The 16,376-nt window shown below is 41.7% G+C and overlaps 1 protein-coding gene across 1 annotated transcript in view; it reads right to left on the minus strand.

The window, feature by feature from the left end:
- The window catches only part of scg3 (secretogranin III), a 31,120-nt gene extending 20,512 nt beyond the window's left edge, over positions 1-10,608 (minus strand). The window contains exons 1-8 of the mRNA XM_059952785.1: positions 10,512-10,608; positions 9,484-9,536; positions 9,303-9,309; positions 9,058-9,078; positions 8,743-8,958; positions 8,411-8,553; positions 5,804-5,968; positions 276-459 (exon numbers count right to left, since the gene is read on the minus strand). Coding sequence (XP_059808768.1) covers positions 276-459; positions 5,804-5,968; positions 8,411-8,553; positions 8,743-8,958; positions 9,058-9,078; positions 9,303-9,309; positions 9,484-9,536; positions 10,512-10,608 — 886 coding nt within the window. The remainder of the gene's footprint in view (positions 1-275; positions 460-5,803; positions 5,969-8,410; positions 8,554-8,742; positions 8,959-9,057; positions 9,079-9,302; positions 9,310-9,483; positions 9,537-10,511) is intronic.
- Positions 10,609-16,376: the final 5,768 nt, after the last annotated feature.

Below are 16,376 nucleotides of genomic sequence, written 5' to 3' on the forward strand. Positions count from 1 at the left end.
CCTCGTTTGCCAATTAACAACAGTGAACACGCTTTGTTCGCTATTAATTCCATTACAAAATCCACCCTGATATCTCAAACATAAAGATAAGGATAAATTTTACCTTTATTTGTCACATGTACATCAAAATATTGAAGCAAACAGTGAAACGCGTCATTGTGTCAAATCAAATCGGTGAGGATTGTGCTGGGCAGCCCATGAGTGTTGCCACTCTTCCAGTGCCAACATTGCAAGCCCATAACTCACTAACCCTGAATGTATATCTATGGAATTACCTGTGTTCAAACTTTGCAGCAGGTTGTAGAAGTTTGGAAAGTATTGAAGATCTTCCATGCCTTCAGCAGTGAATTCATTCCCTCTTTGGTTCTTGTTACTGTCCAAGTCCCAGCCATAGTCTGGAGCACTGTTGCTCTCCCCCTTCACAGACTTATTTTGTTTCTTTGTAGGTTTTGTTTTTCTCTGTGAAAAGGTGAAAAAATAGGAATTAGCTGTACTCTGATGAAAAACGTATGGTATCAACACAAGGCTACCCAGAGTTGTGTGTTGGTGCGTTGACCAAGTGGCTAAGGCATTGTTCTAGTTATCTGAAGGTCGCTAGTTCGAGCCTTGGCTGAGGCTTGTGTGTATATCCTTGAGCAAGGCACTTAACCACACATTGCTCTGCAATGACACTGGTGCCAAGCTGTATGGGTCCTAGTGCCCTTCCCTCGGACAACATTGGTGGTGTGGAGAGGGGAGCTTGGGCAACTGCCGGTCTTCCATAAAAAAAACACTGCTTAAAAAAAAACAAGCTTGCGCCCTGTTAACTTTCCAAGGTGCAAATCCATGGTCTATTGAGACTAACGGAGGCCGACACCTAGAGTAAAATCAGAAAGCATTTAAATCATGGAAAATGATTATAAACCTAATGGTCTGGTTGTATTTCATCAGAGCTCGAAACCTTATCACAGCCAACTGTGGATCAAAGCACTGAATTCCTGAGGTGAGGTTAGAGAGATTTACTTTGATATGGCAGCACTGAACTGTCTGTGGCATCAACTGAGTTAAACTGAAGTCAATGGGAATCATGGAGAAATTATTCCAATGATTAGAAATATATGTATCTCGCGGACAGGCAGGTGGTTATGGTTTTGAAAGGTCAAACCATAATAATCCCAGACCAGAACTTCCTCATAGCGGCATCCTCAACTCAATGGCTGCTTCTTTCTTCCTTCTATCATAAGATCAGAAATGGGGATGTTTATTTTTAGTTAAATGATGTTCAACTCCATCCACATCTCCTCAGAAAATGAGAACCATGTCTTGTGCTTTTGCCTGGCAATGACCATCTCCAAGTCTAAGCAACTATTTTTGATGTTTAATTGCAGTAGTCCCACTAATTTCCTCAGTATAAACATCCTAAGGGCTGCCATTGAACAGAAATTCAACAGGAACTCTTTGCATAAAGGCGGTGGTTACAAGAGCAGGTCAAAAAGCTGGAGCAACAGATTATCCACTGGAGGAACTCAATTGGTTCCCACAGCACCTGGGGGAAGAAAGACGTTGAGGCTGTTTCAGGTCAAAATCCTGTATCAGGACTCTTGCAATGAATGATATATCTCCTGGCACTCAATTAACCAAGCACAAGGCAAGAGCAGCTCCACCAACAGTTAAGAAGTTTGACACCACGCTGGTCAAAGCGTTCTGTTTGATCGACACAATAAATATTCATTCTCCTCAGTTTTGCCACACCAAAACCACAAGGAGTGCCATCTCCAAAGTTCACTGCATTTCCTCACTGGGCTAGTGCAAAGCAGAAAATAAATTGTTGGATGATCTCTGTGAGCCAGGCAGCAGCTGTAGAGGCAAAAGTATGGTCAGGGCTCTGCATCAGAGTGAGACTTTAAATGAGAGATGATCAGGATAAAGAGGTAAGGGAAAAGTTTGGTAGATCCTGCCTCACCTATCTCCATACATTAGCCATCTCCCCTCTACACACTCTGCCCTGATGCAGAGACTTGACCTGAAATATTCGCTATCCCTTTACCTCCACAGATGTTGCCTGACACACTGAATTCTTCCAGCAGCCAGGTTTTATTGCTCCATATCCCAGCATCTGCCCTTCCCAAAGGGGCCAAACACTTCATTGCCATTCTCATTCCTGTTCCGACATGTCGATCCACAGTTTTCTCTTGTGCCACAAGGAGGCCACCCTCAGGGTGGAGGAGCAACACCTTATATTCCATCTGGGAAGCCCCCGACCTTCTGGTAAAAAAAACTCTCTCACCCTCCACTCATCTTCTTTTCCCCACTCTGGCCCCTTACCTCTTCTCAACTGCCTATCACTCCCCCTGGATCCCCTCCTCCTTCCCATTCTCCAATACTCCACTCTCCTCTCCCATCAGATTCCTTCCTCTCCAGCCTTTTACCTTTTCCTCCTCCTTTCCCTCTCTCCACCTTGTTATTCTGGCATCTTCCCCCTTCCGTTCCGGTCCTGAAGAAGAGTCTCGGCCCGAAACGGCGACTGTTTGTTCACTTCCATGGATGCTGCCTGACCTGCAGCATTTTGTGTGTGTGACTTCTGCCCAATTCCCTACAAGCAAGAATATCAAGGGCAGCAGATACGCTAGGACAGGAACACAGACAGATTTCCCTCCAGGACCCATCGGCGCTAACTCTGAAGTAAAACCTTGTAGCTTCATTGTCACTCAGTCTAAATCCCAGAACTCTACACCCAACAGCTTTGTGGGACCACCTTCACCAGAAGGACTAGAGAACTTCAACAAACTGGGTTCTCACCACCTTCTCAGGGGCAATTAGGGATGGTGAATAAATGCTTGTTTCAGTAGTCTTGCCCACATCCCATAAAATAAATAATTTTTAAGAATGATCTTGGGCAGCTGGTTGAACAAAGTATGACAGAATGGTTTTACTTGGGTACATATCTGCAATTTTCCCCAGATGATACTAACCTAATCAGGTCATCGTGGAGAAGTAATAAACTGGCTGGATGCACTCCATGGCTTGGGGATGAGTCAAGTTAAGTACTTTGGTGACTATTGTCCTTTGAAATTTGAATCTTGAGAGTAACTGTGTGACTTACTCTTTCTCAGACACAAACAAGGCTCTAACTCAGGAAGTATAAAAATAGCAGAGCTCCTTTGAAGAGTAGTTTCATGTTTCCTTTAAACCACTGCACTATTTCCCAAATGAAAGCTGACATTATACTCCAATTCAAGTTGAATGCAAAATCATGCATAGGTTTTTATTGGATATCAGCAGTAGAAAGTGCATATAAATGCAGATGGTAATGCTTTAATATCAGAACATAAATAAAATACTGGCATGTTTTTTGATAGATACTATTACACGGTCACTATTTTCATTAAGGAAGGCAATAACTGTTTTGAAGTTTCTCCCACCCAAAAATGACCTGTACAGAAATGCAGTAAGTCTAATGTCAATATTTCTTCCATTCCTATGAGGGATTTGTTAGCTTTGTTCATCAGCTCTCTGCATTGAATTGGCTCAGAGAGGAGTCATAAGACTATAAGACAAAGGAGCAGAATTAGGCCATTTGGATCACAGAGTCTGCTCCGCCATTTCATCAAGGCTAATTTGATATCACTCTCAAACCCATTTTACTGCCTTGTCCCTGTAACCTTTGACACCCTGGTAAGTAAAGAACCTATCAACCTCTACCTTAAATATACCCAATGACTTGGCCTACAGAGCTGCTTGTGGCAATGAATTCCTCAGATTCACCACCCTTTGGCTAAAAAATGTCTTCCTCATCTGTATTCCAAATGGATGTCCCTCTGTTCTGAGGCTGTGCCCTCGGGAGCCAGACTCACCCACAAAAGGAAGCATGCCCTCCATATACACTCTATAAGTCCTTTCAATATTCAATAGGTTTCAATAAGATCATCCCTTATTCTTCTAAATGCCGGCAAGTACAAGCCCAGCACCTCTGATTTTTAAAAAATTGTCTCCTCATTCCATTCGAAAATATTCCATACCTTTATTCCTTTTCCCGAAGAGCAAGACCATGCATTTCTCTGCTCTGTATTCCATCTACCACTTCTTTGCCGATTCTCCCAATATGCCCAAGTCCCCCTGCTCCTCAACACTACCTGGCCTTCTACCCATCTTTGTATCATTTGCAAAACCTGGCCACAAAGCCAAAACCTCCATCCAAATCATTGACATAAAATGTGAAAAGTTATGGCCCCAACACCGGCCCCAGAGGCACAGCCAACCAGAAAAGGCCCACTTTATTCCCACTCTTTGCTTCCTGCCATTCAGCCAATCTTCTATCCATTCTAAGTAGTTTTCCTATAATACCAAGGCTCTTATTTTGTTAAGCATTCATGTGTGGCTCCTTGTCACAGGCCTTCTAAAAATCCAAATAAGCAGCAGCCACTGACTCTCCTTTATCTATTCTGCCTGTCACGTTAGTGTTGCAGTGTTTTTCTTTTCCATACCATTTAACAGTATTGAAGACATAAGTTAAGAAAAGATACCTTTAGGGTAAGTTCACAGTCTCTTTGATGTCCTGGAGTGCACCACACTCCATGTTGTGCATATTTTCAGAAATGTGATCACAGTTGAAGGATACCGTTCAAAGTCCTGCAACTAACTGCAGGGAAAAATTATTCGGTAATCCGTTCACCGAAGTTGATTAAGGGAGAGCAGGAAAAAATGGCTCCTCTTCTAAACAGCTGTATAGAATATTTTTTAGTTGCTATCCGGGACAGATAATGCCTCAGAAGGTATGCCTGAGTTAATGAGAGCAGCTTGAATGTATGTATAACCCAGGATGTGAGAGTACTTCCCACTGAGCCATGGCTGATACCTAACATTTTATGTCAAACTAATTAATCAGGGTATGCTTTCATGTTTTTTAATGTTACTTTAATATATTTCCTGTGTTCTGTAATTTATGAGGATAATTATGCAAACTTCAAGGATGATAGAATTTGCACTATCTACTTGCCAAGGACTCGTGAATGAAAACGTCCTTTGTGGTTTCTTGCCAAACCTAAGGTGTAAAACATGTGGCTCCCTTGATGAACAAACTGTTCTACTTTTGTAAAAGCGTCTTCTCCTAAATTCTAACAGCGCCCAATAACTGATGCTTTTTGATCTCACCTTTTCCGTGTAAATATTAAAATCTGCTCTACTGATTTTTCTGCAAATATCATGGATAGATAGATGCTATCAAACAAGTACTATTTTTCACTATTATGACAATTTACATTCAGTGGTACCCTTCTGTACCCAATAAAGTGGCCACTGAGTGTATATGGACTTCTGCTGCTGTAGTACATCCACTTCAAGGTTTGACGTGTCGTGCGTTCAGAGATGCTCTTCCACACACCGCTGTTGTGTTTTAACCAGTCTGGCCGTTCTCCTCCGATCTCTCTCATTACACGGTATTGTCGGCCACAGAACTGCCGCTCACTAGATGCTTTTTGTTTATTACACCATTCTCTGTAAACTCTAGACTGCTGTGCATGAAAGTCCCAGGAGATCATCAGTTTCTGAGATACTCAAACTACACCTTCTGGTCAACAACACTTAGATCACATTTCTTCCCCATTCTGATGTTTAGTCTGAATAACAACTGAACCCCTTGATCATGTCTGCAATGAGTTGCTGCAACATGATTGGCTAATTAGATAATTATACTAACAAACAGGTGTACTAACCATGAACATACACTCAGGAAGTACTAATTAAATGGTCACTGAGTGCATAAATACCATTTATATGGGAGGTTGTACATAGGTGAGGTTGTATCTTGTTAATTTAATGAACTTACCACTTCCTTCTCCCCTTCTCCTTCACTCAAGTCTTCATTTGTCTTCTCAACAGGGTAATCATCATTTTCAACCCTCACTTTGTTCTTACGAGCTTCATTGGTAATAATTTTTTGCAGAGCAACAGCAACTTCTTCCTCCAGATTGTTAGCCTGATTTTCTGTTATCTGTTAGAAGAGCATATCAACACATTCAGGTATAAATATCAATACTTCTTTATTTCCTATTTTGCCCCAATTGTTTCATGTGTATATAGAATTAGTCTGTGCTGTGGCATTCTGTGGCACAAACTAACAGCACTTCGGCAGAAGGTGAGGTAATGTTGCAGCACAGTAACATCTCAATTAGACCACACTTGAAATATTATATTCAGTTCTGGTTGCCTCATTATAGGAAGGATCTTGAAGCTTTAGTGAGGGTGCGGGGGAGATTAATCAGGTTGACACAACACACCTAAAATGCTGGAGGAGCTGAGCAGGCCAGGAGCGAGACCCGAAACGTCGACTGCACCTTGTTCCATAGATGTTGCCTGGCCTGCCAAGTTCCTCCAGCATTTTGTGTGTGTTGCTTGGATTTCCAGCATCTGCAGATTTTCTCTTTTTTATCAGGTTGAAGCCTAGATTGGAAAGGTGATAGGGTGAGCAAGCTAGAGATTTTCTCCTCGGAAAGGAGGGTGAGAGGCAACTTAGTGGAAATGTACAGGATGATGAGGCATAGGTCGAGTGGATGGCCATGGACATTTTCCCAGGGGGAATGGCTAAGTAAGGGGGTATAATTTTAAGGTGCTGGGAGGAAAGATTAGGAGTGATGTCAGAGGCAGGTTGTTTCCAGAGAGTGGTAGGTGCATGGAATGTGCTGCTAGGGGTGGTGTTGGGGCAGATACATTAGGAACATTTATGAGACTCATAGAGAGGCAAATGGATGAAAGAAAAACAGAAGGCCATCTGAGAGGGAAGGGTTAGATTGATCTTGGAGTAGCATAAAGGGTCAGTGCAATTTTGTGAGCCAAAGGGCCTATGCTGTGCTGTAAAGTTCTATCATGTATGAGAACAAAGCTGTTCACATTTCGTAGGTCTGTTTTTAATGTATTAGATTTCAACAGACTTGTGAAACTTGAACAGCTAGTTATCTGTGGACTGGTTATCATATGAGGCTGTTAATACTGTATTCTTGGCCAATATTTCCAGTTACGTCTCTGCTCCCATTTCAGCAGAAAGCAGAGCTGAATCCTGGATTTTCTTATTTAGTGCATATTGTGGTATTTTTCCATGATTAAAAACTGGGGATATGAGCGACTTCCAGCTGCAATTAAACTGAGGGATCTATATTAAATTGTGACAGTGTGAAGCTGGTTCCTATAATTATTATTAGTACATTTGAAATGGCTCTGGTCAAAATCTTATTGCTATTCAATTCAATTAGTGCTAAAGATATTGATATTATTAATTTTTCTTTTACTTAAATGAAACCAGGCACAGACAAGAAAATCGAGAAATCCACTGATAGAGTCATAGACCACTACAGCACAGAAACAGGCCCTTTGGCCCATCTAGTCTGGCAGAACTATTAATCTGCCTAGTCCCATCGACCTGCACCAGGACCATAGCCTTCCATACCTCTCCCATCCATCCCAAATTTCTCTTAAATTTTGTAATTGAATCCGCATCTACCAGCAGCTCATTCCACACTTAACATCCTCCAAGTGAATAAGTTCCCCCTCATGTTCCCCTTAAACTTTTCACCTTTCCGCCTTAATCCACAACTTCTAGTTCTAGTCTTATCCAACCTCAGTGGAAAAAGCCTGCTTGCCTTTGCCCTATCTATACCTCTCAAAATTTTGTATACCACTACCAAATTTCCTCTCATTCTCCTATACTCCAGGAAGTACCTGTAATCTCTGAAAGAGAATGAAAGGGGCAGGTAGCAAACACTCAAAGAGGGGGAAAGAACAGAAAGGCAGATGAGAATGCATTTTACATAAAGCTGTTTTAGGACAGAGAGAGAAGGAAGAAAAATATTGAGAAGAGCCCAGAAATTACTCAGAGCTGAAAAGTGGAATAGAGAAAAAGTTGCAAAACCACAATATCACTTTCCTTTTAGTTGTGTACTGTGAGCACGGTACATGTTTACAATTTTCTTAGTCTAATATCTTAAAGCAGAAAACAAAATACAAGAAAAACCATACCCTGAAAATGTTTAAATGTAATTGTACTATTGCAATGTTGGTATCCACCTAACTTATAATAATTAAAACTCAGCTGTTAATGTTAAATCATGGAGAGGGGGAAGGGCAGGGAGGGTTAATGAACTTTTCTATGGTCTTGTTCCTTGTATAGCTTATATTGTTCTTGTCTTCTCAATTTGTAATGTAACTATGATTTACTTGCAGCTTTCTGCTAAATTCCTTGAGGCACACGTAGCACACTAATGAACGGTCAGGGAGGCAACAATGGTCTTCTGGTATGATTTTCAATCAGGCATTAGAATTGATGCATAATTACCCTACTGCTCAATCCCCTGTTAATTTCTGCCTGCAAAAGGAAAGGCTATTAAATGCATTCTCTTTTTTGACAGCATTGTAAATGTATTCTCAAATTTTTGAACTCTACCAGTCCTAAATTTAGGAGCTTGGAAACGATCCTGTCAAACACCCCTCTATCGTTCTCTTCATAGATCCTACTGGCGATTTTCTGGACAATATCTTCAGCTGTTAAGGGTGTCCCATCCAGTTGGTGTAGACCATCTGGGTCATCTGCAAGGAGAAACAACTTTGGATCACATATTATATTTTAAGGCAGTGTCTATTTATAGAAACTACTAAATAGTAATTGTAAGTATATAACCAGCAAGTCGAGACCATATATAGACTAAATTAATCCAGAAGAGAAGATAACACTATATATCATTAAAGGCGAATGAAGAGACGGTAATAGGATGAGACCTTCATCTTTGTAATCCATTGCATTTTTTGTGGAATCGTCATAATCCTCCGCCAGTCTCCTGCTCTTGGTGGAATCGACATTGACCGGGGAAGGAGAGGGGTCGCTTGGAGAGTTTTTGGTGATGTAATCTTCCATCTCTCTCTCTTTTTCCGCCAACGATTTCAGCAGCATGAAGTCATCTGCAAACGAATTATTCTGCAGCGGGACCTTGTCCTCTGTAAAGATATGAAATGGATCGTTGAGCAGGGAACGAGCGGGAAAGAAGACGATGTCTGCTGCGCGTTGCACAGTGATTTCAGCAACATTGCGCTCACCTATAGACGTGGATTGACCGACTCGTGCAGCCTCCGCTATCTAGAGGAAGAGAAATGTAACACTTACAATGTGTCAGCAGATTCTCCCAAACAAATTCAAGGAATTCCAAAACAAAAATTTATGTAGAATATCATCATCACGTGGCGTTAGTTATCTCTAAAGGACTTGATTTAATTTATTTGGAGAAGGTCGCGGTTCGAAACGTCGACTGTTTATTAATTTCCAGAGACTCTGCCCGACCTGCAGAGTTCCTCCATCGTTTTGTGTGTGTTACTATTAACGATTTCAAGGGATAATTTAAAATCAGTTATTTTTTTTTAGAATGGGGGACAGCGTCGTCAATGAAATAATTACGAAAGCATTTCTCTATGTAGTAGATGAACCGAGAATCAAACCTCATGCTTAAGCAAAAGTGTATGTTTTACCTGTTCTTCGACCGGTCTTTCGGCTGACAATTCCCGGTTAGACACTGCTTTGTCTGAAATGGATAGAACAAATGTGAGCAGAATATCTGGATAAACTGTATATCTCCCGGGATAGCCAACAGATCCTAAAGATGTTAATTATTAAAGTACAAGGTATAATTTATGTTGGTTATAGATAAATGGAGCAAATATTGGCGATAGCTGGAAACAACTGAAATGCATGTAAATCTGATTTAAACACGTCCTTACCACTGGTTTGACATGTAGAAACTGTCACCAAGCCCTAATACTACCTATAGATGTTACTGGCATTAGTGTGACTGTTAACTTTTAGCCTATTTGCATATTAGTTTATACCGTGGCGGTTCTACTGATTAGAGTATTCACTTTGTCAGCGATGCTTGTCATAGGCTGGTTCAGCGATTTTTAATTAGTTTAAGATTAACAGAGAATCATATCCCACAGCCGTTGGCCTCAATTCACTGCGAACTGATAGTCCAGTACTGACTGTGAATTACTAACCCTTACAAATCCTCAATTTGTTCGACGATGCAACTGAAATATTTCCAATGCGGTGAGTCGCGTCGACGAATTGATACCTCAATCCGACCGGCACGAATAGAGCGGTCCGAACGGTCTCTTTTGAAATTATAAATTTTCCAAGATTCCACGAACCGTACCGAAAATGGAATAGGCTGAAATATTTATCAACCAGTAAAAAAAAACTCCTGATAATTTCATTTGAAATAAGTGCTATTATAACTCACAACACAGGACAGGAAGGGAGTAATCTGACTAGATTTACCGAGAAAAAAAATCGCAAACAATGACACCCTAGGGTACGGTATTTCAGCACCGTTCTACCAACAAGACACAAAGGACTTGATTGGACGCAACATTTAAAGAAAACGTACCCGGTGAGTTTAACTTTGGTGTTTTAAGCCACTATAGTGATCATTTATACTCTCGATTCGTATTCCTCTATTTGATCAGAATTTTTTTTTTACCGCATCTGTAATGGTTCTTACCTTGCGGTCCTTCAGGCATCGGAAATGCATTGATCTGATGTACCACCAATGCAATTGTCTGCAAGAAGAGTATATATGCGGTGTATTTGGAAGGCATTGTGGAAGATTTTGGCTGAACAGAGGGGTACGGAGGTGCCTCGCCGGCGCTTTCCAGTAGGAAGTCTTCGTGCAGAAAACCCAGCGTCCGATTCAGCACCCTGGACAGCGACAAGGACCTATTATGGCGATGGGCGGACCTGGATACTGGCGCTGGTCTCTTTGACAGTTCACAGGAGGTGGACTCCATGCAAATCTGAGCTCGTGCGTCAGCTCCCTCCCAACCTGCGTCACTCAACACACACACACACACACACACACAATTCAGCTCAGCTGGTCCATGGAAAGAGATCAGATATTTCCATTTCACTCTCTGTCCACCTCAATATTTCCTGCAGTCAAGCCACCTTTATTAATTTTCCATATTTGCAAAGACAAATCCGTGACAAAAGATGCCGCACGTAATAAATCAAATTAGAAACACTTCCTTGACAGCGCGCCCTTGATTATTCTTCGGTCAATATATTTAACTGGCGATGATTAATAACTACAATTGCTGAAATCTTATTAGTCAGTTGCTATCTGTAATCGAAAGGAGTAGCATAAGTGAATAAAACGATACTGATACGATTCTCCTCAAGCCCAACTCTTTCATATCGGCTATAACACAAGTAATGCTCCTCGTAAAGGGTTCCAGTAGAAAACAATTGTCGGATACATTTCATAGACCATGCACACGTAATAGTAGTATGTAGTCTCAGTTTCAAAAAACATTATACATTTTGAAACGTTTGTTTTAGGGACAGGTGTAATGTTTCCAACAAGATCAAAACATTGTTCCAAATCTGAAATAGAACCAGAAAGCGATGGTAACACCCAGCGGGACAAGCAGTCCTCGCTGAGAAGGAAAGAGAGGTAAAGTTTCAGATTGATGATCTTTATCAGAAAGTAGATGCTGTTAGAGATGAGCAGCTTTCATGGTACTGGAGTTAAGGAAGGAACTGAGGGTAGCGAAACAACATGGGAAACTTTCTGAAATGGTGGTAGTCTGAGCATGGTGGAAGGTAGGAGATGGAGGTGATTAAATAATAAAAGGAACTGAACTAAGGCAAAAAAAAAATTGTCGGTGGGATAGGCTCTTGATTAGTCATGTCATCAAAGGTAATGGGGAGAAAGCAGAGGAATGGGGTTAAGATGGGAAATTAATCAGCCATGATGGAATGGTGGCACATACTTGATGGGCCAAATGGCCTAATTCTGCTTCTACAGTAAGGTGTAAAAGTCTTAGACTCATATATATAGAGCTAGGGTGCCCAAGACTTTTGTACAGAACTATAGTAATTTTATGTATTGAACTATACTGCTGCCACAAAAACCAACAAACTTCATGACATTTGTGAATGATGGTAAACCTGATTCTGATATAGGCCTCTATTGTGGACTGAGAGAGTGAAGGGAGTAGGAAGAGGGAAATCATGGTTGGGAAAAGGGGAAAGGAGAGAGGAGGGAACAGGAAGCACCAAAGAGACATTCTGTAAAGATCAATTAACCAATTGTTTGGAATCAAATGACATTGCCTGGTGTTTTAGGACTGGGTGTGTCTGCACCCACACCACACCCCCACACCTGGCACTCCTAGACACCTGTCCTACATCCCTGCACTCCACATTGACAAACACAGTACAAAGCAAATGTCTTAGGCACCATAGTTTTATATATATTTTGCACAGTACTGTATGTCTTATGTGGAAATAAAGGGCTGTTTAATGAGCCAACGTTTGTAGATTAAACATCTTTTTTTCGTTAGTTTTATTTTGATTTCAGTAAATCTAACAAATTGGCAGACACTCCAAGGCAAACTTACTTAAGGCAATAAATACTGTAATATTTTATCAACCACCTACCTGTTAAAAGTATTCTGAAACAAAAAGACTGCATTTAAGAATAACTTCATAGTAAAATACATTATATTCTTAAGGAACGATTACAAATTTTCATCAACCACATGTAATGCACAAAATCAATGTAACAGATGTTCTGAAAACTAAAAGTATAACTACAGTATATAACATTAGTCAGCAGAAAAAAAGAAAAAATAAAATTTTCGGAAATCCACTGGAAATCCGAGCACAATTATGTTCTATTATGTCACAAAACTTACATGGAACTGTTTAATATACAAAAAAGGAGAACATTTTGGTAACTCTCTGTAACACATGAGATATTTCATCCACATTGCTTTCTGTTGTACGTATCAATGTCAGAATCATTGGTTATGATGGAAACAAATGCAGGAAGGTGATGGCAGATTTTAAAACAATTTGTCATGAATAAGGATTTCATCAGCTTAAAAATAATAATAAGTTGTTTACTGACAATTTCCCACTTGGGATCAACATTTAAAAACACATTTAGCAATAATAATAATAACTAATAAAGTACAGAATAATATATACAATAATTTCTCAATGTGCAATAGTAATGAACAAATAATAAAACAGAGACTATTGTACTATAATGTTTGTTCTCCTGGTACACAGAGATGAACTGTTGTATATGGATATTGCATTTAGTCAGAACAATTTTCTGTAATGATCCTTGTGACAGCAGAGCTGAGTGAGCCTGTTTGAAAGGGGGCTCCATTGCTTATTCAGTCGGTCATGGAGAGGATGTGCCTGATTGTCCAGAATGGATAATAGTTTGTTTTGTGACCTCCTCCCCACTAACTCAGAAGTGTCTGGGTTGTAGCCAAGGATGAATCCAGCCTTTTTGATGAGGTTATTTAGTCTTTTTTCATCACCAGCACCAATGCTGCACCCCCAGCATCTGAAAACGGATCTTTAAAATACAGGAAATAATGGAAATTTTAAAATTCATGTTACTGAGTGAACTGCAACTGAGTGAAATTAATAAGATAGATAGATATATACTTTACTGATCCCAAAGGAAATAGATAGATACTCTATCGATCCCAAAGGAAATTATAGTGTCATAGTAGCATTACAAGTGCACAGATATGCAAATATACAAATATTAGAAGAGAAGTAAGAAAGAATTTTAAAAAAAAGTTCCCTCAAACAGTCTAACAGGAGGGGGGGTCATCACTTCCTTGGTTGACTCATTATAGAGCCTAATGGTCAAGGGTAAGAATGACCTCATATAGCGCTCTTTGGATCAGCGCAGTTGTCTCAGTCTATTACTAAAAGTGCTCCTCTGTTCAGCCAAGGTGGCATGCAAAGGATGAGAAACATTGTCTAGAATTGCCAAGGTTCTCTCTAGGTTCCTTTGTTCTACCACAGACTCTAGTGTGTCCAGTTTGACTCCTATAACACAGGCAGACTTTCTAATCAATTTATTGAGCCTGTTGGCATTACCCATGTTGACAAGTCTAAAGATTATTGAAGATGGATTCATTCCATGCTCAATGTATTATTATATTTTAAAAAAACTAAAGCATCATGACAGCACATTGTGATTACAGTTGCCATCTTTCAGTGAAGGTGACTGGAACCAATCTGTATTCCCTGTTTTAATTACTGTCCAAAGCCCTGTACTTGAAATGTAAATCCACAAACAGGATCAAACTCAAATGTGACATGTCCTCAAATTCTGTCATAACTTACTGCTTAGAATCAGGAGAGAAGAGCTATTTGGTCATGTTAGAAGGATCCCCAGAATGCTTTTTGTTTCAGCAGAGAAAACTGGAATGTAAAGACTCTATTGATATTTACAGAGGAAATGAAAATGGCCTGACCTTTGGTTCATTTTTATCTTTAGGAATATTACTCCCCCCAGGTCCACTCCATGTCACTCACCATTCTTACCAGGAAATGTATTTCTATTTCTTCAATGGGTTATGTGATGCACAAATGAAATAATGAACAGCTTAGGAATGTCAATGCAACCTGACCAACAGGCTGAGCTAAATGACTAAAAACGCCAAGAAGTGGGAATAACAAACATTCTAGTGGAATGAGTCACAAGTCACACAAAAGTAGATAGTCGTGGTTGTTGGTATTGTCATCCCAGCCTCAGAACAGGAGTTTGTTAAGCTGGAGTCCTTGGTACAACCATCTTCAGCGGCTTCATCAATGACCTTCCTTTCATCATAAAGTCAGGACTGGGAAACTTTGCCCTTCGAATGGCTGGTGTTTGATAACCACTGCCAGTTGATGATGTCACAGCATTGGTAGGGTAAAGATCAAGTGCACTGTAAGTACCTGGTCTTTTTCTTTGCTCTCTGAGTTGCCAATGGGCTGGGTTGCGACAAATACCACGAGAGCTGTGGAAGCGTGGTACAGAGAGAGACAAGCCGAGTACACACTTTAGATAATTTTTTGTGACAGTGTGTAAATTGAAGGCTTTAACATTTAATGTCTGACTTGTCCTATAAGGAAATAGTTAACCTACTTACTGGTATTGAGTGTCATCTGGCTCCAGTCACCAAATCCGTGAACCTGATTTGGTTCACCCCCACCCCCCCATATGTGAGGAATGTTGAGTCCTGGGTCCCAGGGTGGACCAACAGTGCAGGATTTGGGAGTCTTGCCAACCTACTGGTGGACCACATTAAGCCAATAGACTGGTCAGATAAGCTTGACTCTCGCGAGGTGAAAATGGGACACCAAACCGCGCCTGTACTTATTAAGGGAGGGTCCCCTGAGTGGAAGGGGAGCCAGAGGTCTGCTGGAAGCCTTAGTAAAGTGGCAGTACAAGACAATCTCAGCGAAGGAGGAAGAAAAGTTAGATCGAGAAATGAAGTGGAAATGTTAAACCAGTGATGTGTTCCCGGGGGGGGGGGGGGGGGGGAGTCCGCCCGGTCAGCACAGGCTCAAGCTAAAGCGTTGGAAGTACAGACACGGTGTGTCCACTTGTAAAGGGGTAGCAGTTAGAGGCTGCCTGCAGGGCTAACTAGCGACCAGACCCTGTGAGGATCCGAGCCCTAGTGAACCTGATGGAGGGGGAGGTTTGGCTGGATAGTGAGGATGGGGAAGAAAAGGTCGATGAGAGCCTTGGGGATCCTCCCGACTATGCAGCAGTGGCAGAACAGGCCAGACCCGGCATGGGGGTCGCCAGCCCATCGTCCTGGGGATGCTTCCAAAAGGGCACGAGGGTTGGTCAGGTATGGCAAGTGGACTATATGTCCTCTGCCACACAGAACAAGAAACAGTCAGTGCTCACAATGGCGCACACAAATTCAAGAGTCAACCAGGAAAGCACAGTGAAAGGTTTGAGGCCCTTGTCATCCGTGTATGGGATTGCTCGGGCAGACCCAGTCAGACAAGGGCTCACATTTCCAGAAGCGGGCTGCAGGGTTGTTCCACGTCCCATATTACCAGGGTGACTGAGCATATGGACAGGCCGTTGAGACAACAAAGGAAGTTATTGGCCCCCGCACCCCATCTTTCAGGGGTGGCTGAGTGTGCTGCAGCAGGCGGTGGACGTCCCAAACTGGCAGCCAGCAGGCCCGGGAGCGTCCACGTTGTCCCGGCAGTGCCAGCTTTGTAAGGTCCTTCAAAGGTGGAAGAGGTGGAGCTGCGGAGTTGGAGGAGGAATCAGGGAAGGGCCGCCAAAGTGGGGGGGGGGGGGGGCGGGAAAGAGAGATTGTGGTGCACAGAATAGGGAGTACATGATGGGTGGCATTACTGGGGTAAGGGGATAACTTGTCCAAATACCTAGCAAGTAACCAGGAGGGAGTGAGTGTGTGGCTCCCTACATTACAGAATGGCAACATGGTGGGTACTGATGGTGGAGGTTGGTGTCAGATCATACATCACATTCCTATCGATTGCGTCATCCCACCAAAGCTTCAGAGTGTTGGATCTGCGT

Source organism: Hypanus sabinus, chromosome 28, assembly GCF_030144855.1.
Source record: "Hypanus sabinus isolate sHypSab1 chromosome 28, sHypSab1.hap1, whole genome shotgun sequence".
Lineage (NCBI taxonomy): Eukaryota > Metazoa > Chordata > Chondrichthyes > Myliobatiformes > Dasyatidae > Hypanus > Hypanus sabinus.